The 24094-nt window shown below is 45.0% G+C and overlaps 1 protein-coding gene across 1 annotated transcript; it reads left to right on the plus strand.

The window, feature by feature from the left end:
- The first annotated feature begins 1787 nt into the window (after positions 1-1787).
- On the plus strand, positions 1788-21676 carry THAP9 (THAP domain containing 9). The gene is made up of 5 exons (XM_045077160.1): positions 1788-1927; positions 7089-7284; positions 8790-9093; positions 10237-10387; positions 18202-21676. Exons 1-5 carry the CDS (start codon positions 1848-1850, stop codon positions 20180-20182), a joined length of 2712 nt encoding a protein of 903 aa, XP_044933095.1. The 5' UTR covers positions 1788-1847; the 3' UTR covers positions 20183-21676.
- Positions 21677-24094: the final 2418 nt, after the last annotated feature.

Raw genomic sequence — 24094 nt, forward strand, 5'->3', positions numbered from 1 at the left:
AACTTCACCGCGCACACTTTCTACACTCAGGGAGCATCCTCTAGCAAGGTCCCTACAAACCCCAAGTCCTTAAAACTCGGGCAACGACCACAATGAAGTGCCCCTTCACACTCACGAGAACACGGAGGAAATGGAACCCTCATCCACGGCTAGGGGAATGTAAACTAGTGCAGCCACTTTGGAAAAAGTTCGGCATTTCCCCAAGAGTTAAAACCTACGTCAGCCTATGACCCCGCAGTTGCAGCCTGAGAGGTCTACGCCGCAACAGCAACTCGTGCACTAGTGTTCACAGCACAATCACCCCCACAGCCCCACAGCGGAAACACCCGGCTGTTCGGCGATGAATGGACGAGCGCGAGCACAGCAGTGTACCCGGGCACTGGGACATCTTTGGGTGCCCCGAGAACCATCCTGCGCAAGACGCGCCTGGGTGGCTCCGTGGGTTAAGCCTCTGCCTTCGGCTCAGGTCATGATCTCAGGGTCCTGGGATCGAGTCCCGCATCGGGCTCTCTGCTCAGCGGGGAGCCTGCTTCCTCCTCTCTCTCTGCTGCCTCTCTGCCTCTCTGCTTACCTGTGATCTCTGTCAGATAAATAAATAAAATCTTAAAAAAAAAAGAGATAACAAAATGTTATTTATCTCTCCTTAGCCTGATTTGGGGTCTTAATTGGCGGAGTACTCGAAAATTCCTAACAGTCTAACAACCTGCAGGGGAGTTAAACCCAGGCCCTACCCTTTGCACAATTTGGATCTGGATCAATTTTCCGCAAACCCAGAACTATCCTTGGGCCACGCGACGGCACGTCGTTGACAGGGCGGGCGCACTGTGCCGGGACCGCGGGCGCGAGGACGACCTTCCGGCCGGAACCCGGACTCCGCAAAGAAGGGGAGACGCAATGTGGCCGGCGGGGCCGCAGGAGGACACGAGCAGCAGCTCCATCAAGAGCGCATCGGCCTCCGCACCGGCTGCAGCGGTCGGCGGCGACCCGGCGGCCCTCAGACCCGACGCGGGCGCCGCAGCCGCACCCCGCACGACGCGCGGCAGCTCGCCGCAAGGCCCTCCGCGGGGCCCGCACGCCCGCCCTCCCGCGCCGCGGCCCGGTCCCCGCCACGCCGGGCCCCCGGGGCCTTACCCGGCCTGCGCCGACGCCCACAGGGGCGAAGGGTCTCCGGAGAAGGGGGCGCTGAAGTGAAGCCGACGTGTCCGCACCGCACTGTCGCGCCAACCCTCCGGGCGCCCGGGCTCGGGCCAGGCACACCCGCCGCTCGTCCCCCACCTCCGCAGCGCGCAGCGACCCACGGACCGCCCGGAGCCGCTCCGCCCCTCGCGGGTCGCTGCGCGGGGGCCCGAGTCCGCGGCCGCGTCTCCCGGGCGCAGCGCTTCTCCCCCTCCCCTCCGCCTGCGGGCGCCTCTGCGTTCGCGCCCGGGCCCTGTCCGCGTGCTCCTGGCCTCGCCTCGCTTCCGCGCTGGCCTCTTCGCCCCGCATTTTCACGCTCGGCCTCACAAGACCCCGATGGCATCGGATGGAGCCACCGGGGCGGACACAGGACGAAAACGAGCCCACAAACCCCAAGCGCACGACGCGCCCTCCAGCCGAGAGGGAGGGGCCGTCCGGGGCTCGTCTTCGCGCCCGGCTTTTCCGATTGGCTGCGGCGGCACGACGTGGCCTGCGATTGGTCACGGCGCCCAGCGCAGCGCCCCTGACGAGGAAGGGCAGGCGTCTGGCGCCGTGAGAGCCCGCCTTTTCCGACAAATAAAGGTCGTGGCGGCCGAGTCCGCGGGCGGAGCCAAATCTGTCGCGATTAATGCGGTCGCGGGGACACCCAAAGTGGAGCCCCACGTAGCAAGATGACCCGAAGCTGCTCGGCAGTGGGCTGCAGCACCCGGGACACCGTGCTGAGCCGGGAGCGCGGCCTCTCCTTCCACCAGTGCGTGAGAGCAGCCTCCGGCCGTCTAACTCCCGGCACGGCCTGGCGGGCAGCGGGCCAGAGTGGGGCGGGGCCGGGCGTGCGCCGCGCCGTTGACGCGACGTGACGTGACGCGACGCGACGCGACGCGCGTAGCGTGGGGGCAGGAATGGGGGAGTTGCAGAGTTCGGGGGCTTCCTGCCCCGCACCCCGTGGCCTGCCGCCTGCCGCAGGGCTTCCGGCGGGGCTTGTGGGCGCGGGGCCGCGCTCCCTGCGGCCGCGTCCACTGCGCGGCGTGAGGCGCGAAGGGAGGCCGTGTGGGGAGCGGTCGGAGGTGTCGGAGCCCGCGGCCGTGCGGCGGGCTCGGGAGCCGGGCGGGCTCGAGCTGTCGCCGGCGCCGCGCGTCCCCGCCGCGCACCCGGCGGGTTGGCGGCGCCCTGCGGGCCCGGCCGAGGGGCGGCCGCGGGCGTGGCGGGGACGCCGGCGTCGGCTCCGGAGCGGGGCCGTCCGTCGGGGCCGTGCGCGCGCGGGGGCGTGGACGCGGCGCTTCCCCCGGTCCTCGCGGCCTGAAGTGCGCCGGGGCCGCGGGGGACGGGCCGGCGGGGGACGGGCCGGCGGGGCTCCGGGAGGACAGCGGGTGGTGCTGGAGCCGGGCCCCGTGCGTCCCCGCGGCCGGAGGTCGTCGGAGCAGACGGCGCGAGACTCCGGCTGCGCGCTCGGCTCGGGCGGACCCCGCGCCGGTGGTTCCGGTCTCTGTCCTGCGGCCTCCGCCCCTCGCGGCGCTCGGCTCGGGCGGACCCCGCGTGCGCGGCCTCCCCGGAGCAGCAGCGGCCGCTGCGCCCCGAGACCTGCCGACCTGCCGTGGCGCGTGTCGCGCCTGCTCTGAGGCGCCGACGGCGTCCCCGGGCCGCGCGACCCAGTGAGCGCCGGGGGCTCCTCGTCCCGACCCGGCTCGCTCGGGGTCGCGTCGGCGGCTCCGGACGCTCCTCCAGGGGCTTCGCGGACGCCGGCCCTGCTTCCTGCTCATCTCCCGGGGCCGCCGTGGGTTCAGACGGGGAGGAGCTCGTTGATGGCCTCGGTCTGGGGCACCGGGCGCCGGGGAAGGAGCGGGGGAGCGCTGGCGTCCCCGTGGTCCGCTCCGGGCCTCCGCTGACCGGTGCCATCCATTCGGGATCCGGATTCCCGGGAGTGATTTTCCTAAAAATCTAGTTCTGGGTCGTTCCCAGACGGCTTTACTCTGGGCCTGTCCGGAGGCCGCGCTCGTCTGGGAAGCCCTTCCCCTCCCGAGTGCGTCCGTGCCCCGTCCCGGCCCCGCGCTGGCGCTGGCGCTGGTCCTTCCGCGAACCGGAGGGAGCCCTGCGGCGGGGCACCGAGTCGGTGCGGAGGGAGGTGCCTCGGGGAGGACGGGGTCCGTCAACTCGCGCTGCCCAGAGAGCGCGTCTCCGGGCGAGCCGTCCCCGGAGGAGCCTGGAGCGCGGCGCACGCCCCCGACACGTACGTGGGGATGTAGGAGTCACAGGCAGGGAATGTGGATCCATGTATATCATGAAACAAAAATTAAAGGATGGGGCATAAAATTGTGAAAATAAATCCCAGCGTTTGCTTCCGATCTCAGTAAATGAGCGCACTCTCTTCTGGAGGCCTCTCACCTGAAGGAGGGGTCCCAGACTTAGCGCAGCCAACGGGATCTTTTATGATCTGGCCTCTAGCCCTCCCTCCAGCCCATCTGTAACCGGTACCAGCGGCCTCTGGACTCTCCTTTAACTCTCTTCAGCCTCCAAATTAACTGATTTTTCAATGCTTTGTGAACCAGTAAGATGCAAGTAGTTATTTTATATCTCTGTGTTGCATCTGCGTGGAGTGGCCACTGTCTGCACGGCAAACTCCTGTCAACACTTCATTCTCGCTCCAATATTCTCTCTTCTGAAGCCTTCCCCAGCGTCCCCAGAGCCATTACCAAGAGTTGTGAAAGATGTTGCAAGGACACAGGCAAGGGGCTGTGTCTGAAAAGCACGAATCAAAGTGACTAAAGGTGTGGAAACTTGTTATTAGAATACTGGTACTTAGTTAAACATATAAATGTTTAAATATGAGATAGGACTGGCAGGTTTAAAGGAGTGACCCTTTGATTCATTCCCTTCTTGTTGGTATAAAGAAATTAAACAATTTATTTCATAATCAAAGAAATATATGTATGATAATTTGAAAGTGTTTTTACCTGAATTGTTGTAACGAATTTTTAAAACGTTTAATTACGAGACCTTTCAAACACACTAGCAGGCAAATAATAATACATAACAAACATCTGTACACCCACCACGAGAATTAAGCAGACATTAACAGTTTGCCTTGTTTCAGGTTTTGGTTTGTTTTGTTTTGTTGTCCTCTTAAAGAGGATTAAGTTGCAGGTACAGTTAAAGCTGTACGCTTGAATCCCTTCTCTCTCTCCTCAGAGACAGCCACTGTAGAAAGGGTTTTGTTAGTCACTCTTCTGGAAAATATATGCAGGGAGCCAATGGTAAATTTCTGCGGGTAGTGTGAAAAAAAGGCTAGTCAAAGGAGAGAGAAAACAGATTTTGCATTAAATAGAAACCAATTCGTGATTGTATTTATTTATTTTTAAAGATTTTTATTTATCTATTTGCCAGGCAGAGATGACACGTAGGCAGAGAGGCAGGCAGAGAGAGAGGAGGAAGCAGGCTCCCCGCTGAGCAGAGAGCCTGATGCCGGGCTGGATCCCAGGACCCTGGGACCATGACCTGAGCCGAAGGCAGAGGCCTAATCCACTGAGCCACCCAGGCGCCCCCATGATTGTCTTTATGAGATGATGATTGGTTGGGGATTTTTCTTTTGAAAAAAGAATAGGGAGACATGAATTCCAATTTTAACTACCACTTACTGGTAGCTATACTTGGGTCTGGTCTTGGTTTCATCTTCTGTAAAAGGATACAAATCTGTTGTGCAGAGTTTTTGTAAGACTAAGTCTAAATTTTCAAAACATAAATACATCGGGGTGCCTGGCTGGCCCAGGTGGAAGAATGGGCAGCTCTTGATCTTGGGTCGTGAATTTGAGCCCCACATTGGATGTAGAGTTTACTTAAATTAAAAAAAACTTGAATCACATGCACATATTTATGGCACAAGGTGAATGCTTTAAACATAGTATTAATTATTATTACCAATTTAATTTTATTCAGAATTGAAATTAGTCATGCTGGTTAGACTGCAGTATTTTCCCAACCCTTTCATTTTGTTTAATACTTTGGGGCAAACCAACAAAGCTGTTTGGGACTGGCTTGTTACCTGCTTCAGGAGCTCCAGATGGTCCAGGCCATTCTGTGGGCTAAGGGGATTGGTGGCGGTGGTCAGCAGCCATGCCAGTTGGGAAGCTGTTTTGGAGGATAGGCTAGTAATAGAACTTGGTGGACTAGCCACCTTTTTACTGTCCTTCGTGTGGTTAGAGAGTACCACGCAGTCTGGGGGAAAGCTGCCTCACAAACATGTGCCATTAGTTAAGAAAGGAACTCAATGAAAAGTAGGTTTGCCTCACCTTTATTAGAAAAAGACCTGTGTTTTCGATCAAGTAGCATCATCTTCCTGGAATAATGCAGTGAAAGTCCTGAAAGTGGAATTGTTCCTAGGAAAGAACAAACTCTGGATCATACTTTACCATTTACAAAGGCTTTTGAGTGCATTTGTTGCATCGTGCACCCTTACAACAACCCTGTGAGGGGCTCAAAGATTGAGAGATGTATCAGATTCCACATGGCTGGTAAAAGGTCATTGAGGCTTAAATACAGGTTTTCCAATTCAGTGTTCTTTCTCAAGTGATTGAGAGAATATCTCAGAATTCTGTTACCATGCTGCTGTATTATTTCCCTAGCCCTGAACTGAGGAACTTAAAATTTTCACTAGTCTCAGTTTGTAAGAAGTGCATGCTTTAAAATCTAAGCTAAAAGATACAAAAATCACACAGCTCCCCCCGGATCTGTCCCTAGGACCGATCAAGGCAGAGGGTGCAGAAAAGAGTAATTTTGTGATTTTCATTATATCAGTATCATAATTTTTTTCTCACAATTTCTAAACATAGTAATTTGGGCTTAAAAATAGAGAAATACAAGGTAGTTTTTATATTCAAGGTTAGGAAAAAGTGGTGCCTTTTGAAAGAAAAGGGGGAAATGGATTATGGGAAGTGGACTTTTTTTCTACTGCTCAGTAACAGATTTTTTTGAAGTGCAGCGTGGAAAAATAATCTCCTGTAAATTCCAAGGGCAGGCATCCAGGAGTAGATTAACTCAGTGTTGCAGGGTGTCTCATAAGGTTGCCGTAAAATGTTAGCCAATACTAGAATCTTCTGAAGGGTGAGCTTTCTGAAAGACTCAACTGACCATGACTTTTGTCTGGAAGCCTGTTTCTTGACCAGTAGACCTATGTCTCTATAGGACTGCTTTTTTTTTTTTTAATATTTTATTTATTTATTTGACAGAGATCACAAGCAGACAGGCAGGCAGAGAGAGGGAGAGGAAGAAGCAGGCTCCCTACAGAGCAGAGAGCCCGATGTGGGACTCGATCCCAGGACCCTGAGATCACGACCCGAGCCGAAGGCAGCGGCCTAACCCACTGAGCCACCCAGGCGCCCCAGGACTGCTTTTGACATGGCAGAGAAGTTCCCTCCGGAGAAAAATCATTCAACAGAGGGAACAAGTGCCTTTTATTATCTAGTCTTTATTATCTAGTCTTACTTAGCCCATTGTCACTCCTGCTTTTTTTGTTTCTTAGAAGCAAATTGCTAACTCTAGCCCACACTCAAGGGGAAGGGTATTAGCCTCCATCCCTTGAAAGGAGGAGAAGCAAAGACTTTGTGGACATTTTTAAAGACACACACACACTAAATTTGAGCAGATTCTGTTAAGTGTAGGCAGCGAAGACAAAATGTGGTCGGGCCTTTAATATAAGAATTTCCCTTATACAAATTGAAGCAAATGAGATCACTTAGATATTGAAGTCTTGGAATCAAAAAAAATCAAAGAACTAAATGAAATCAGATTGAGTAAGTTAAACTTTAACTGGACTTGATATTTACATAAAGCAGTTAAATAATAAATGGGTTTGTTTAATAAATACTACTGTAGTATTACTATAATATTTTCATGTTAATGGAACTTTAATATGATTGCTGTAGATTTCCAACTGATACCATACAGCGCTCAAAATGGATCAGGGCTGTTAATCGTGTGGACCCCAGAAGCAAAAAGATTTGGATCCCAGGACCAGGTGCTATTCTGTGTTCCAAACATTTTCAAGAAAGTGACTTTGAGTCATATGGCATAAGAAGAAAGCTGAAAAAAGGAGCTGTGCCTTCTGTTTCTCTATACAAGGTACTTAAATCTAGGTGTAAACAAAACTAAATTCTGTAGAGCCTTTGAAAACCGAGGTACCTCATATTACAGCTGAATTTACAGAGATTTAAAAAAATCCTAAGTCTTAAAATAAATCCAATAATAGATTTTAAATGCTTAGAAAACTCGTTTGGGCTTTAAAAAAAAAAATCTATATGTAATTTTAGGATTTTTTTTTTAATTAGGCATATCATTACAAATTGTTGTTAAGACACACATGAAGATTACCAAACTGATCACAAGAATCACCTAGTAGATCCCTTTGAATTCAGGCTTTTGTTTAAGTGTGAGACAGTTTCCAGAATACTTAGAAATTATGCTTTTTCTGGTCCCTCCCAGTAATGTTACTGATCTTGACCAAAAATGTACCTAATTATTAGCATCGTGTATATAGAGAGGTATATCACTCCTGTCGGTGTTACATTCTTACGTTTCTTTTGTTTCTGCTTTTACCAAATGGCTCCTCACCGTCCGCACAGCGGGTGGTACTCATCTACCCATTCAGTCCTGATGCTGCCCTTCCCTCCTCTTACCCATTGGAGTCTCCTTTTGGTATTGTTTTCTTGTTCCTCCATTCAGAAGAATGCAGTTGGTGTCAAACCCAAACTCCTAAGCTCTAAGAGCTTCCATTTATTTATTTCTTTATTTGCTTATTTATTTATTTATTAATTAAAGATATTATTCATTTATTTGACAGAGATCACAAGTAGGCAGAGAGGCAGAGATGGGGGGGGGTGGGAAGCAGGCTCCCCACTGAGCAGAGAGCCCGATGCGGGCTCAATCCCAGGACCCCGGGATCATGACCTGAGCCAAAGGCAAGGCTTAACCCACTGAGGCACCCAGGCGCCCCTAAGAGCTTCCTTCTAATTGTGCATTTTTAACTACTCTGAATTCTCCTTTTAAACTACTGCATATGTGATAAATTGACTTGCTTTCATGCTTTCATGTAATAAATATCAGGAGTAGTTACTATTGTGACCTACAATAGTCTAGGCCATTGTGCCAGAAGATTTACATAAATTATCTTATTTTATCCTCAGAACAACTCTGTGTTATTCACATTGTCCAGGTGAGGAGATGAGGGGCTGTAGAGGTTTAGTGACTGCTAATGAATGAGGGTCCAGGATTCAAACCCAGATCAGTCTTAATTTCCACATCCACTTCCTTTTTGCACAAATAACTTTCCTATCTCTTAAATCATGTTATTGCTCCTTTAAAAAAACTATTCACGAAGCCTTCCCAAATTACCACCTTTCTGTTGTTAACTTAACTGTTTCAGACACTTTCAGAGTCCTATTAACTTTTGGCATCAGGTACACATTTTCCTATAATGCATTTGAAAAAATCAGAGATTCTGACCTTTTTCTTTCATAATTAACTCTCCACAGCAACCAGGTGAGTGCTTTGCATTTAGTGGTATTTTTACGGACAGTCTTCTGTGTAATAGTTTCAAAAATAACCTGAATTGGATATTTCTATTGCAGGTTCTTCAGGGCGTACACCTTAAAGGCAAAGCAAAACAGAAAATCCTAAAACAGCCACTTCCCGATAATTCGCAAGAGGTTGCCACCGAGGACCATAACTACAGTTTAAAGAGGCCTCTGACGATAGGCGCAGAGAAGCTGGCTGAGGTGCAGCAGATGCTCCAGGTGTCCAAAAAAAGACTGGTCTCTGTGAAAAACTACAGGATGATCAAGAAGAGAAAGGGCTTACGACTGATCGATGCTCTCGTAGACGAGAAACTACTTTCTGAAGAGACAGAGTGTCTGCTACGAGCACAATTTTCAGGTATGTTCCCCTTTTCCAAATTAACCATTAAGTACTTCCTTTGCTCCTGCCCATCAAAACATGCTTTTTGCTGAAACATGAAGTCTCAGGGAAAGCAAAGAGAAGGAAAAGTAATTGCCAAAATCTTTTCGTGTATTTCCAGCTTTAAATGTCATGTGTTTATTATAAGAAAAGCAAAGAAATATATAAATGATGAAAGTTACACATAATCCTGCTACCCAGAGGTGAGATCATACGGTTGATACCATATACTGTACTGTTCGTATTTTATAAAGCAGTTGTTTTACAGCGAATTCTTTGTGAGCAATTTTAACTGCTACATAATTTATCACTAAAGTGCTTTTGCCATGGAGTCGAACCAGATTACTTTGCCAGTTCCCTTTGAGCTTGAAAATTCTGTGAGTCGCCATACTATTTTCTGAAATATTCTGTAGAAGGTAGATCTGTCCATTGGAAAGACTGCCTCCTCTTCTTTGTGAACCAGATATTTGAAGAGGAACAAAATAAGTATTGGCAACTTACTCTTTGTTGAAAGCAGCAGAGATTTTGGATTTATGTTCTAGTAAAAAATAAGTATGTCTTGTTTCTAGAAAAGAGTGGGTATCGCCAGGGGAGGAGAGTAGTTTGTGTGTGCCGGTTGGGAGCAGAGGTAGTAAACAGTAATCCCCACCAGGGAAAGGAGCCTTTTTTTTTTCCCTCAGGGTAGGCAAGATTGTCTGTTCAATCCGAATAGCATCCTCTCCCCAGAAGTGTTTCTTGTGTCTCATTTTCACCTCAGATAAATGGTAACGAGGGAACAAAATAAAGCAAATAAAAGTACTCATAATCCAAAGACGTAGTTTTATCAGGTTATTTCCTTCTCTTCCCTGTTCCTCTAAAATTCCCCACTTAGGCTGCCAGTGAGTAGTAAAAGAGTGACTTAAGTGGAAACTTTTCTTCCCTCTTTTGAGTGAAATGATCCGAGACGAACAAGAGGAATTGGTCAGGGGGGTCCTCAGATTGGATGTTAGCCTTTGAACAAACTCCGTGAAACTGTGATTGGGTTTGGGTTTGGGTTTGGATGCCCCAATGCTGTGACCTATACCTGAAAGTTTTACTGTACACACTCTTCATCACAAAGAATAAATAAATTTATTTTGACAGATTTTAAGTGGGAGTTGTATAACTGGAGAGAAACAGCTGAGTACTCCACAGAAATGAAACAGTTTGCATGTACACTCTACTTGTGCAGTAGCAAAGTCTATGATTATGTCAGAAAGATTCTCAAGCTGCCTCATTCCTCCATCCTCAGGACGTAAGTGAATGACTTTTTAGATGTTAAAGAAAATGAGTATTTCATTATTTTACTGCATTTTATGTGTTAAGGCTATTCGTACTCATACTCACTTATTAGTCCATTTTCTCTTTTTTAGAAATTTTTAGGTGGTATTTGCGTATTAACATAGCACAATATTTTCACCAAAAAAATGAAGGCATATAGTCTGACGATTTTTTTTGCATCCTCCAGATGGCAGAGACACTCTTAAGTGATTTAAAAAAAAAAAAAATTGGTTTCTAATATATTCTAGTAGTTTGGGAATTTCTAAAACATTTCCGTAGTTTTAATATCAGGCTATCCTGGGAAATCTAGAACAATTCTGGATTGACACCATTGGTGTGAGGCCAAGCACTGCAGTTGATCCCCAGGACAGGTCTTCCCAAGAGGAGATTTTGGTAAATACTTTTGTAGGATTTGTGGTCAGAATACATAGATGTATTTATAACTCTTAGTGTTACAACACTGTGTTATAAAAAATAATCCAGTTGCTTTAAAATAAGGTACTTTTGTAATACCTTATAAAGTACCTGTTAAAGGCACTTTTATAATGAAAGTAATACTCAATTTTTACTACCTTTTTTTATCACTGGTTTTACGGATGCCTGTGTATGTATCCATGCATGTGGCTTAAAAATAACAGGAATTTATTGTCTCACAGTTACAGAGACTAGAAGTCCAAAATCAAGGTGTCATCAGGGTTAGTTCTTTCTAAGGCCTATAAGGGAGAAGGGTCTGTGTCATGCCTCTCTTCCTGACTTGTAGATGGTGGACTTTTCCCCTGTGTCTCCTTACATTATCTTCCATTACGTGTGTGTTTCTGTGCCCATTAGGAGGGCCAGTCATACAGGATTAGGATTCACTTTAATGACCTCGATTTAACTCGATTACCTCTGTAAAGACCATGTGTCCAAATAAGGTCACATTCTGAGGTATTGGGGATTAAGACTCCAGTATATCTTTTTTGAGGGACATGGTTCAACAGATAAAGTCACTTTAGTGATCATAAGCCTCCCCATCACAGGACCTATAGGCCGGCTCTTTGGCTCCTTCCCCTGGTTTACGGGCACGTTCCTGCAGTGTGGCCCCTGCTGGGCTCTGAGGCTCAGCTCTTGCTCCCTCCCTGCCCTCTGGCATCCCCTGCTGCACACAGTTGGAAGGCTTCCTCTCTGCTGCTTGCCTCGGGCCGTACAGTTCCCTGTGCCTGAAATTCCTGTTCTCTGTCTGTTGGTCCTAGTGATACTCCTCAGTCTTCAGACTCAGATTAGATACACATCCTTTCAGAAGCCTGGCCTGGACGAAGTAGTCCTCTCACACATATGATACGGAACTGAATCCAGTTCTTAAAACACAGTCTTCCTCCCTGGACCATGAGCTGCAGCAATGTGAGGTCTTGTCTGATTCTGTGATCCTGCCCTGAACTGAGACCCTGCACGGTACCTGGGGCGCAATGGCAGAGTGTAACTGGAGAGAAATTATTCTTGATGAGTAGGTGTGGAAAGAAGGAATGCCTGAATGGTCACTTAGCATTTCAAATAGAGGTCAGGAGGAGATTCTCCAGAACAGCACTGCATTTAATTCCATTTAATTCAGCGGGTGGCTCTAGAGGACAGTGGGGAATGCCCTCCGCCGTCTGTCCAGAAAGTTGCCTCCTGGTTTCTGACTGCTTTCAGCTTTAGAACAGACCCGGGGGGGTGGCTCTCAGCTTGAGAAACTTGAGAGATCCTGTAATTAAGGTAGAACACTGTACTACTTTGGGGTGTGTAATGATTAGTTGGTACCTGTATGTGTAGCAGAGTGATCACCGCACTAAGTCTAGTTAGCATTCATCACACACACAGCTAAAATGCTTTTTTCTTGTCATGACAACTTTCAGGACCTATTCTCTTAGCAACTTTCAAATATACAATATGGCATTATTAACTATAGTCACCGTGTTGCATGTTATATTCTCTTAAGTAATTATCCTACACACACTAGTAACAATACTAATAAAAATTTAGAAATGAGAGAAATTCATTAATTCTTCTTCTACGCTATATATAAACAATTACTATTAACATTTAGGTAAGTTTCTTCCAGACTTGTTTCTGTGCTTAGATTTATTAGTTTTTGGGCGCCTGGGTGGCTCAGTGGGGTAAGCCTCTGCCTTCGGCTCAGGTCATGATCCCAGGGTCCTGGGATCAAGCCTCGAATTAGGTTCTATGCTCGGCAGGGACCCTGCTTCCTCCTCTCATACTCTCTGCCTGCCTCTCTGCCTATTTGTGATCTCTGTCTGTTAAATAAATAAATGAAATCCTTAAAAAAAACAACTTAAAGATTTATTAGCTTTTTACATAGTTATGGTCAACAGCATCACTTCAGGTACTTGTACCCTACCTGCCCAGGGCATTCTCCAGCTGTTGGGCATTTATTTATGTTGATCAAGCCTAAGAAAGAGAGACCATGATTATGAATTCTCAAGGAGTTGTGCTGTGTAAGGAGCAGAGATACGGGTCTGTGGGTAGAAGGGAACGTAGGTGGAGGGGAGGGTGTCTGCATGTTTGCGTGCTCAAGGGAATGATCTACTAGGGAAGAAAATTGGTGATGCACAAGGGAAAGGATACTTGTGAGGGATAACATCTGACAGCATTGTGGAGAGATGGCCGGCCTTAATTAGGAGCAGGGACCATTCCTTTAAACAGGAAGAAAGGCAGAGATTCAGTAGGTTAACAGATTGATGGTAGGAAAATGAGTTTTTATTGGATTGCTTCTGTTCTCTCAGTGACACAGAGATCAGAGCTGAGCGGTGCCTAGGTGGCTCAGTCCATCAAGGGACCAGCTCTTGATCTCGGGGGTGATGAGTTCAAGCCCCAGATTGGGCTCTGCGCTGGGCGTGGAGCCTTCTTAAAGAGAAAATAGCCGAGGGGCGCCTGGGTGGCTCAGTGGGTTAGGCCGTTGCCTTTGGCTCAGGTCATGATCTCAGGGTCCTGGGATCGAGTTCCGCGTCGGGCTCTCTTCCCTCTCTCTCTCTCTCTGCCTGCCTCTCCATCTACTTGTGATTTCTCTCTGTCAAATAAAATAAATAAAATCTTAAAAAAAAAAAAAGAAAGAAAATAGCCGAGAGTCGGCGAAGGAGACATACCAAGTTCAGGAGAAAGGAGAAAATGTGAGTACTTGTTTCCTCTGTCAGGACGGAGAAGTAGTTCTGTGCAAACAATGAGATGATGACAGATCAAGCCAGACTCACTTTTTGTAGAAACGGCTGTAGAATCCCTCCCTCACTGATTTCTACTTGTATCTTTCTCTGATTCGTAGCCACTATCAGTCACTTCTGTAATACTCTGTGTACTGATCCCGGATCTTTTTCATTTCTCTCTTGAATTCTTTTTGTCCAGAACCTTCCCAGAACTGTGCTGCTTATAATTCCAGCTGTTTGGGTCTTGAAGGTTTGTTTTCACATATCTTTTGTAAGAATGTCTTCACATCCTCAGCCTCCCTCATTATAACAGTGATACGTGTGGTATGATCTTTTAGATTTTCTCTAATTTTCTATTTAGGTATTCATTGCAATTTAGTTAATTAGCTCCCTCTAATGGGGAAGGGGGTATGAGGGATTCAGAGGCAAACAAGACCATGGGAGGAGCTTACAGTCTTGGAAACACTTAGCTCTGCCCAGCATTGTGGCGCTTCTGTGCCGTATTGTCTCCAGACAGAGTTGTAAAGCACCGAGTGGACTCCACATAATCACTCCACAAGGAGCCTGCTGTTTAATTTAAAATCTCATGTTGATGAGAATGGAAATTATTGGTAACACTTCTGTGAAGGAAAATTGGGAAATGTGAATTAATTTAAAATTGATTCACCTAGTTATGTGCACCAGAAGTCCGAAATTTGTTTTTAATTTCTTGCATAAGTTGAATTCAGGGGCGCCTGGGTGGCGCAGTTGGTTGAGCATCTGCCTCCGGTCATGATCCCAGGAGTCTGGGATGAAGCTCCACGTCGGGCTCCCTGCTTAGTGGGAGAGCCTGCTTCTCCCTCTGCTTCTGCAACTCTGTCTGTATTCCCCTGCCTGGGCTCTCACATGCTCGCTCACTCTCTCTCTCTCTCTCTCTGTCTGTCAAACAAACAAACATATATAAATAAAATCTTAGGGGAAAAAAATAGAATCCATTCATTTCAATGCTGGTGTAAGTAAATTTCTCTTTCTCTCCTACCCCTAGGAGTTGTGTAAGTGACATAAACATGTACATGCGTATGTGACACCCCCGTACATGGTACGGTGCTGTTTGTATTCTCTAAAAAAATGGAAACAACCTAATTGTCTTTCAGTATAGATTAGTTAAATTATTTATGGCTTAACTATACTGTGGTATAGGCCATGTACACTTTTAAAATGCAGTAGGTCAGTAGTTAGGGACACAGAAAAATATTTCTGTAACATTACTATTAAGTAAAAAAAAAAAATAGGTTCAGTATAAATTTTGAAAATTATATCTAAGTGTATATATGTGAAGAAATCTGGAAGAATGTCTCTGAAATGTTAAAGAGACTATCACTTTTTGCACTTTTTGGTTTGAAACAGACATCAGTCACTTCTCTGTCGTTCTAAGTTACAAACGGTTTGGGTATTTCTACTCTCAGTTAGAAAACTTTTAAAAACAAGGCCACATATCTTTTTGTCTGGTATAGACCTCATTCTTGTAGCTATGGGCATTAAGATATCATTTAGATTTCCATTTAAAAATCAAATTCAAAGAACATCAGTTTTCATAGCCTATTTAAAATAAAAACTTTTAAATAGAGGCATGAAGTAGTTTCATTACATAATGATTCCACATGGAACACAGTGAGCATCATTGGGGTTTATTTGAGAATTCTAATACAAGAAAAAAAATTTTAACAGTGAGCATTTGGAGACACATTTGCCAAGGGTATTCACCACACTAGTGGGCGGTAGCATTGCCCTGTTTTGCCATTATCTTACTATTTTAAAATACAAGCAATTGATTAATATTTAAAATTTTTCTAATTAATACTTTTATTTCTTAAATAGGTAAAAAGCAACTTAAAGTATGTTTTTTGCATCCTATAAATGTGTTTTTTAGATTTTTTTTTTTAATTTATTTGACAGAGAGCATTAGTAGGCAGAGAGGCAGGCAGAGAGAAGGGGAACCAGGCTCCCCGCCGAAGCAGAGAGCCCAGTGTGGGGCTCAATCCCATGACGCCGGGATAACAGCCTGAGCCGAAGGTAGCAGCTTAACCCACTGAGCCACCTACGCGCCCTAAATGTGTTTTTTAAACCCGTTAGTACATCTTGAAGTCGATTTAGTGGGTTATGGTTGGCATTATACACACACATGGTATATGTGTGTGTGTGTGGTATGTAATGAGGGTAAAGTTCATTTATGGAGCTTTCAGGTTGCTGCACAATATTTGGAAAGCCCTGTCCTGAAATACTTCGGGAGGTATGTAAGAGTCTCATATAGAGGTCGGCTCTCCAGGAAGAAACCTTGGCAGCTTAGAATATAGCCCCCAAATCAGAAATAGCCCCAGGGTCCCTGGTTGACTCAGTTAAGCGTCTGCCTTTGGCTCAGCTCATGATGGCAGGGTCCTGGGATGAAGCCTCACCTCAGGCTCCCTGCTTAGTCGGGTGTCTGCTTCTCCCTCTCCCGCTGCCCCTTCCTCTGCTTGTACTAGCAGCCTGCCTTCTCTCTCATCTAAATAAATAAAAATCTTGAAAAGTGGGAGGAGGCCCTGGGTGGCTCTGTCGGTTAAATGTCTGCCTTCAGCTCGGGTCATGATCCTGGGGTCCTGGGATGGAGCCCCACATCGGGCTTCATGCTCAGCGGGGAGCCTGCTTCTCCCTCTCCCCGTCCCTGTGGTAGTGCATGCTCTCTTTCTCTCTCTCTCTCTCAAATCAATAAAATCTTTTAAAAAAGGAAAGAAATATGACCCCCCCCCAAAGTCAATTAAGTTACAAAAGTAAACTTCAGGGGCGCCTGGGTGGCTCAGTGGGTTAAGCCTCTGCCTTCAGCGCAGGTCATGATCCCAGGGTCCTGGGATTGAGCCCCACATCGGGCTTCATGCTCAGTGGGGAGCCTCCTTCTCGCTCTCTCTCTCACTGTCCAATAAATAAATAAATACTTTTTTTTTTTTTTCAAGTAAACCTCAGTGAAGATGAACACTCCAGTCTCTAGAGTCCACTTAGTCTTATTTGAGAAGGTGATTCAGCTTGGCTGTTGCCTTTCCTGACCCTCCGACTAATTAGAAAAAGAAAATGAGTGAAAAGAATTCTGAAGACAGAGGCTGACGTTGATAGGAAGAGTAATCAGGAGTCTGGGATGGTCCTGGACACCACAGACGAACTAAGGCAGTCAAGTAGGTACCTGGTGTAAGGCAGACAGAACCAGGCACCTTAATTGTCCCTGAGGGCATAATTTGGAGGCTGCAAGGAATGGTGGGAAAAGCATGAGCAGGACCTCGGGAAAGCTGGGTTTTCCGTTCTGTGCAGAACTAGCTGCATGGTAAGGGCCCTGTGGTTTAAGCTCTGCCCCAGTTTCCTAATCTGTAAAATGAGGTAGATGTGCTGGATATTCTCAAAGCTCCCTTCCCCTTAAGCAGTTTTCTTGTTTCATTGAATTTACAGGTAAGACTGGTTTACAGTCTAAAAACACATCAATGAGAAGAAACTGGAATTGATTTGTATACTTTTTTTTAAAAAGTGAGCTATGGGGCGCCTGGGTGGCTCAGTGGGTTAAGCCACTGCCTTCGGCTCAGGTCATGATCTCGGGGTCCTGGGATCGAGTCCCGCATCGGGCTCTTTGCTCAGCAGGGAGCCTGCTTCTCTCTTTCTTTCTCTGCCTGCCTCTCTGTCTACTTGTGGTTTCTCTCTGTCAAATAAATAAATAAAATCTTTAAAAAAAAAAATAAAGGGGCGCCTGGGTGGCTCAGTGGGTTAAGCCGCTGCCTTCGGCTCAGGTCATGATCTCAGAGTCCTGGGATCGAGTCCCGCATCGGGCTCTCTGCTCAGCGGAGAGCCTGCTTCTCTCTCTCTCTCTCTCTGGCTGCCTCTCCGTCTACTTGTGATTTCTCTCTGTCAAATTAATAAATAAAATCTTTAAAAAAAAAAAATAAATAAAAAATAAAAAAATAAAAAAAAATAAAAATAAAAATAAAAAAATAAAAAGTGAGCTATGAAAATTGATTTGTGCTATGTTTGCATCTTGAAATACTACTCTGAGTTTCCCTGTTACTTAATTATTTTATGGTGATTATATGAATACATTTTTGAAAATAACTAGAATTTGGCTGCTTAAACTTGGCTTTGTCTATAGGGATTTGAGGCTACTTTAGTTTTTGTTTTGTTTTGTTTTGTTTTTAAGGATTTTATTTAGGGGCACCTGGGTGGCTCAGTCGGTGAAGTGTCTGCCTTCTGCTCAGGTCGAGATCCCAGGGTCCTGGGATTGAGCCCTGCCTCGGCCCCCTGCTCAGCTGAGAGCCTGCTTCTCCCTCTCCCCCTTGCTTGTGCTCTGTCTCTGAAATAAAGAAGTACACTCTTTTTAAAAAAGATAAAGATTTCGTTTATTCATTGGAGAGGGAGAGAGGATCTGAAGCAGACCCCATAGTGAGCGCAGAGCCTGACGTGGGGCCGGATCCAGGACGGCGAGATTATGACTTGAACCAAAGCCAAGAGCTGGATCCTCAACTGAATGAGCCAGCCAGACACCCCTACTTTACTGCCATTTAAGGCATTTTTCCTTTTTTTGTCTCTTCATTTGAGTTTTATGCTTTTCATTTTTCATGTTTTACAGATGGTTATCCAAATGCAAACCCAGTCCAGGTTTCAACAGCAACGTTTTTTCTTTTCTTCAGCGAAGAGTAGAGAAGGGAGACCAGCTATATCAGTATTGTTCACTGCTCATAAAAGGCGTCTCTCTCAAGCAACAACTTCAGTGGGATCCCAGCAGCCACCATTTGCAAGGGTTTATGGACTTCGGCCTTGGCATACTTGATGCCGATGAAACGCCACTCGCCTCCGAAACTATTTTGTTAATGGCAGTGGGTATTTCTGGTCACTGGAGAACACCTCTTGGTTATTTTTTTGTAAACAGGGCGTCTGGATATTTGCAGGCTCAGCTGCTGCGTCTCACCATTGGCAAACTGAGTGACATAGGGATCACAGTTCTGGCCGTTACGTCGGATGCTACAGCTCACAGCGTGCAGATGGCAAAAGCGCTGGGGATACAGATGGACGGAGACGACATGAAGTGCACCTTCCAGCACCCTTCAGCTTCCAGTCAGCAGATCGCGTACTTCTTTGATTCTTGCCACTTGCTCAGGTTAATACGAAACGCGTTTCAGAGCTTTCAGAGCATTCAGTTCATTAATGGCACGGCACATTGGCGGCACCTCGTGGAGTTAGCAGCGCTGGGGGAGCAGGAATTAGCCGGCATGGAAGGGCTGCCAGGAAGACTTGCGGATCTGAAAAACCACGTCCTGAAGATGAACTGTGCTGCCCAGGTGTTCAGTGAGAGCGTGGCCGGGGCGTTGGAGGGCTTGCTGTCGCTAGGCCTGCCTCCTTTCCGGAACTGTATCGGTACTGTCCATTTTTTACGCTTAATTAACAACCTGTTTGACATTTTTAATAGTAGGAACTGTTATGGAAAAGGACTTAAAGGGCCTCTGCTGCCTGAGACTTACAGTAAAATCAATCGTGTGCTAATCGAAGCCAAGACTATCTTTGTGACGTTATCTGATGCTAGCAACAATCAAATAATTAAAGGGAAGCGAAAACTAGGATTCCTGGGATTTTTGCTTAATGCTGAGAGCTTAAAGTGGCTCTACCAGAATTATGTTTTCCCTAAGGTCATGCCTTCTCCCTATCTTCTGACTTACAAATTCAGTCAAGACCATCTGGAATTATTTTTGAAGATGCTTCGGCAGGTATTAGTCACCAGTTCTGCCCCTACCTGTATGGCATTCCAGGCGGCTTACCATCGTTTGGAGACCAGATACAGATCACAGGACGAAGTTTTTCTAAGTGAAGTAAGCATCCTTGACATTTCACTTGCTCGAAGGACAGACTTGGCCCTGTGGACAGTTCAGCGTCAGCATGGTGTCAGCGTTGTAAAGAGTCTTTTTCACAAAGAGGGTATTTGCCAAGACTGGTCTGATTGTTCTCTAAGTGAGGCATTACTCGATCTGTCCGATCACAGGCGAAAACTCACCTGTTGTGCCGGTTATATCGCAAACAAGTTATCGGCTCTTTTAACTTGTGAAGACTGCATCAGTGCCCTGTATGCTTCCGATCTCAAAGTTGCAAAAATTGGGTCACTGTTGTGTGTTAAAAAGAAGAATGGTTTGCATTTCCCTTCAGAAAGTCTGTGTCAAGTCATAAATACTTGCGAGCGGATTGTGAGAACCCACTCAAGGATGGCAGTCTGTGAACTGCTTCCGAAACAGAGAGACCTGTTTCTGCAGCAGAAGATTTTATGTGAGCTTTCCGGGCATCTTTACCTTTTTGTAGATTTAGATGAGCATCTCTTCGATGGAGAAGTGTGCGCCATCAATCACTTTGTAAAATTACTAAAGGATATCATAGTCTGTTTCTTAAAGATCAGAGCTAAAGATGCAGCGCAGTACCCTTTGAAACACCATTCAGAAAGACCCGAAATGAAAACTTTCTCAAGGAAACGCTGGTCATCTTTACAGGATGATTACAGATGTTCAGGTTTCGCTAACACCAATAAATTCAGGCATTTGTTGAGTAATGACGGATATCCGTTCAAATGAGGGACCCGAGATATGTCCAGGTTTTTGCGAAGAATAATTGCTCAGCATTTTGTGTAGTTCAACTTACTGTATTTTATAAATTGACCATTCTGCACAGTTGACAAGTTTGTAATTCTGACTTACTAGAATTTCTAATTATGCGTATTATAAAATCTCATACTTTGGTTGGCAGCATTTCAGTTCCCTGGATCGTAGAAAGCTGTAAGTCCGCGGGAGCGGACTAGCCAACAGACGCTGCCTTTGAATACGCTACTCTCGACTGGGTAATGGGACCGGACATACTTTTAACCTGTTCCATCTATTTTAAAGAGAGAGAATAACAACTCAAGAGTCGTTTAAAACATTGACTCTTACAAATAGACTGCCTTCCCTAAAAGCGCTTTGGTTTACAGCTGCCAAGAGTGTTAACAGAAAAATTAAAAAAAAAAAAATGTTGACAATACCTATAAAACCTTGGATATAAATTTTCTTTACATTTGAAAATTAGGCTAACTTAAAATCTCAAATACCACAAAATCCCTTTGCCAAGGTACCCTAAAAGAGAAATGGGCTGCAGCAAAGCTGAGGAATGTAGTCCAAGAAGCATGTGAGGCCATTTTCACAGTCCATTGTCCTTGGACTTCGAAATACTAGTTTTGAGTAATAGAGTGGATACTTATTTGACCACCGGAAGACCCCGATGCCCATCCGAGGATGAGAAGAAGCTTATTTCAGCTTCTCCTTCTGACGCCTCCTCGTCTTTGCAGGGAGGCTGAAATAAACTTGCTTTCAGTGTTGAGTCAATAATGGGATGTATGTCGTCCGACTAATAAACTAGAAAAAGATGGTCATTTGGTTATGAAAATATTTGTCTTAATTATATAATAAGTTTTTTTCAGAAATTTAGAGGAGCTTAAATAATCTCAAGATGAAAATATACAAAGAACAAATTTTCTCCGTTCTCTCACACCTAAACTTGAAAAGATGAATAGAAAAACATTTAGGTACATGTACTTTCACATACGGGGAGTGTTTTAAATAAAAGAAACAAGCACATGATTCATTTCTGTATGTAAAACATTTACTCTTGTCATTGACTGAATATTCACAAAATATAGTTAATATGAAAACTTAAACTTGCAGAAGATTAATGACCAGGTAAAGTTGAGTTTTATTAACAAATTCTCCTTAAATTGTATATTTTGATATATTTTTTGTTCTACCTCAAAGACTTAAATTTTGAGTTGTAACCAGAATTGTACTACATCCTATGCAGGAGCTGTTGCTGAGAAGTCTAGATGGTGCGGTTTTCGTTTGTGATGGGATGAGTTTAGATGCACTGGATAATCTTATTTAAAAGAAGCCTATTTGTAAATCACCACCGTTTAATTTATTGTTTATATAAATCCCAAGTTTTGTCCTGAATTTTACTTAAAACTAGGTTCATATCTGTAGGTGTCTGTTCTTTGCTGCTGCATTTTATTACTTTACTAATACATATTGTACTTTAAGAAATTAGTGTTTTGCATGATTTCTTTAAACGCTGGATAAATTGGACAGACATGGAAGACAAAAATATTTCTGCCACTGCCTGTCACTGTTACTGGCTCTCATCTTAGTGAAAGGGTTTCAAGTCTGACACCAGGTTTACTTGACATGATGTGCTTTACAGTGAATTTTCAAAATTACTCCTATTTGATCAGGGTAATTTATATTTTCCACTTAGCACCTTTGTCCTTTTTTCTTCAGAGAAAACAAACATTCTCTTCAGAAATTTATCCTTTCTACTTTTCAACAAATAGTGGTGGAACAACTGGATGTCCACATGCGCAAGTATTAATTCCACGTGGGTCAAAGACCTATATGTCAAAGGTAAAACTATAAAACTCCACGAAGAAAATCGAGTAAATCCTTGGTACTTGGATTAGGCAATAGTTTCTTAAATATGACACCAAAAACATAACAAAAAGTAAATTGGACTTCACCAAAAATAAAAACTTGTGTTTCAAAGGACACCGTCAAGAAAGAGACAACCCACAAAATGGGAGGAATTTTTTACTAATATATCTGATAAGGGACTTGTATCCAGAATATACCGAGAACTCCTATAACTCAATAATGAAGGACCAATAACCCAGTTTGAAAAATGGGTAAAGAATATCAATAGACATTCTTCGAAGGAGATCTACACATGGCCTGTAAACACATGAAAATACACCCAACCCCATAAACTAGCTGGGCAATGCAAATGAAAACCACAATGAGGTACCACTTCACACCCACCAGGGTAGCTGTAAGACAGATCATAACAAGTGTTGACAAGAGGGGAGCAATTGAAACCCTCACACACTGTTGGTGGGAATGCAGGTGCTTTGGAGACAGCTTGGCAGTTCTTCAGAAGGTTAAACAGAGTTACCCTATCTCCCAGCAGTCTCCTGACAGGCACATACCCAAGAGAAATGAAAACATGTCCATGTACAAACTTGTACACACATTTCCTAGCATTATTATAGCTAAAAAGTGAAAAAGCCTAAATGTCCAGTTGATGAATGGTTGGATAGAAACGTGCTGTATCCACACCGTGGGTGATGTGGTGAGGGTATGTAGCACTGCCAGAACCTTTGTGGAGCAACTGGACCACATACCTGCACTCCGGTCAGGAATGTACGACATTGAATTGCTCTCCTTTCTCCCCAGTATCTGGTAGTGCTCGGTTTTTGTTTGGAATTCCCCAGTTTAATAGGCGCGAAGCGACACTTCACTGTGGCATTCATTTCCATTTTCCTCATGGCTGATGGCACTGAGCATCTTTTCATAGGGTTATTTGCCATCCACATAATCTTAGGTGAAAAGTCTGTTCAAGTCCTTTGCCCATATTTTGGAAGGTTGATTTGTTCTTAATTATATATTCTGGATGTAAGTACACTATCTGCTGGATTTTGCAAATTTTCTGACAGTCTGTGGCTTGTTAGTGTGTTTTGAAGAGCAGAGACTAATTTTGCTGAGTCCAGTTGATCTTTTTTTTTCCTTTGAGGGATCATAGTTTCGTATCTAAGAAATCTTTCCTAACCCAAGGCCATAGAGATTTTTCTTCTTAGGTTTTCTTCTAGATATTTTGTAGCTTTAGGTTTTACATTTAGGTTATGATCCATTTTCAGTTAATTTTGGTCTGTGGTCTAAGTTAAGTTTCATATTTTTATATGTGGATATCCCAGCACTGTTAAAAAGATTATTTATTCTTTCTTCCCTGAATGACCTGTGCAACCTTGTAAAAAATTGACCACATACACATGGGTCTGCTTCTGGGTTCTCTGTTCTGTTCCATTGATCCATAGGTCTAACGCTTCACCTGCACCAGTGTCCTGATGAGCCTTCTATGAGTCTTGAAGCTCTATTCTTTATTCAGAAATGTTTGGCTATTCTAATTGTACTTTTCTATATAAATTTTATGAACAGCTTGATTTTTTACAAATATTCCTGCTGGGATTTTGAGTGTTTTGTGGAAACTAAAGATCATTTTGGGAAGAAATGAGATGTTAATATTGAATATTTCACTCCACGAACATGATCTATCTTAAAGTCTTCTCTAAGTTTATTAATGTTTCTACATTTCACCTACAGATCTTGTATATATTTGTTACATTTCATGTTGTGTGGTGCTATTGTAAATGGTAACTGTAAAAATTTGTTTCTAAACGTTCATTGCTACTATGTAAAAATATAATTTTGTATATTGACTGCTTGAACTCAATTAGTTCTAGTAGCCCTTTTTTAAAAAAGATTGCTATGACTTTCCTATATAGGCAGTCATGTTATCCACCAGTAGATACTGTCTTACTCATTTCCAGTCTGTGCCTTCTCCCCCAACCCCGCCATCCCCACCCCCGACCTTATTGTACAGTGACCTGCAACACAGTATTGACTAAGAGTGCC

This window comes from Mustela putorius, unplaced genomic scaffold (assembly GCF_011764305.1).
Source record: "Mustela putorius furo isolate JIRA1106 unplaced genomic scaffold, ASM1176430v1.1 tig00000040_pilon_pilon_pilon, whole genome shotgun sequence".
Classification (NCBI taxonomy): domain Eukaryota; kingdom Metazoa; phylum Chordata; class Mammalia; order Carnivora; family Mustelidae; genus Mustela; species Mustela putorius.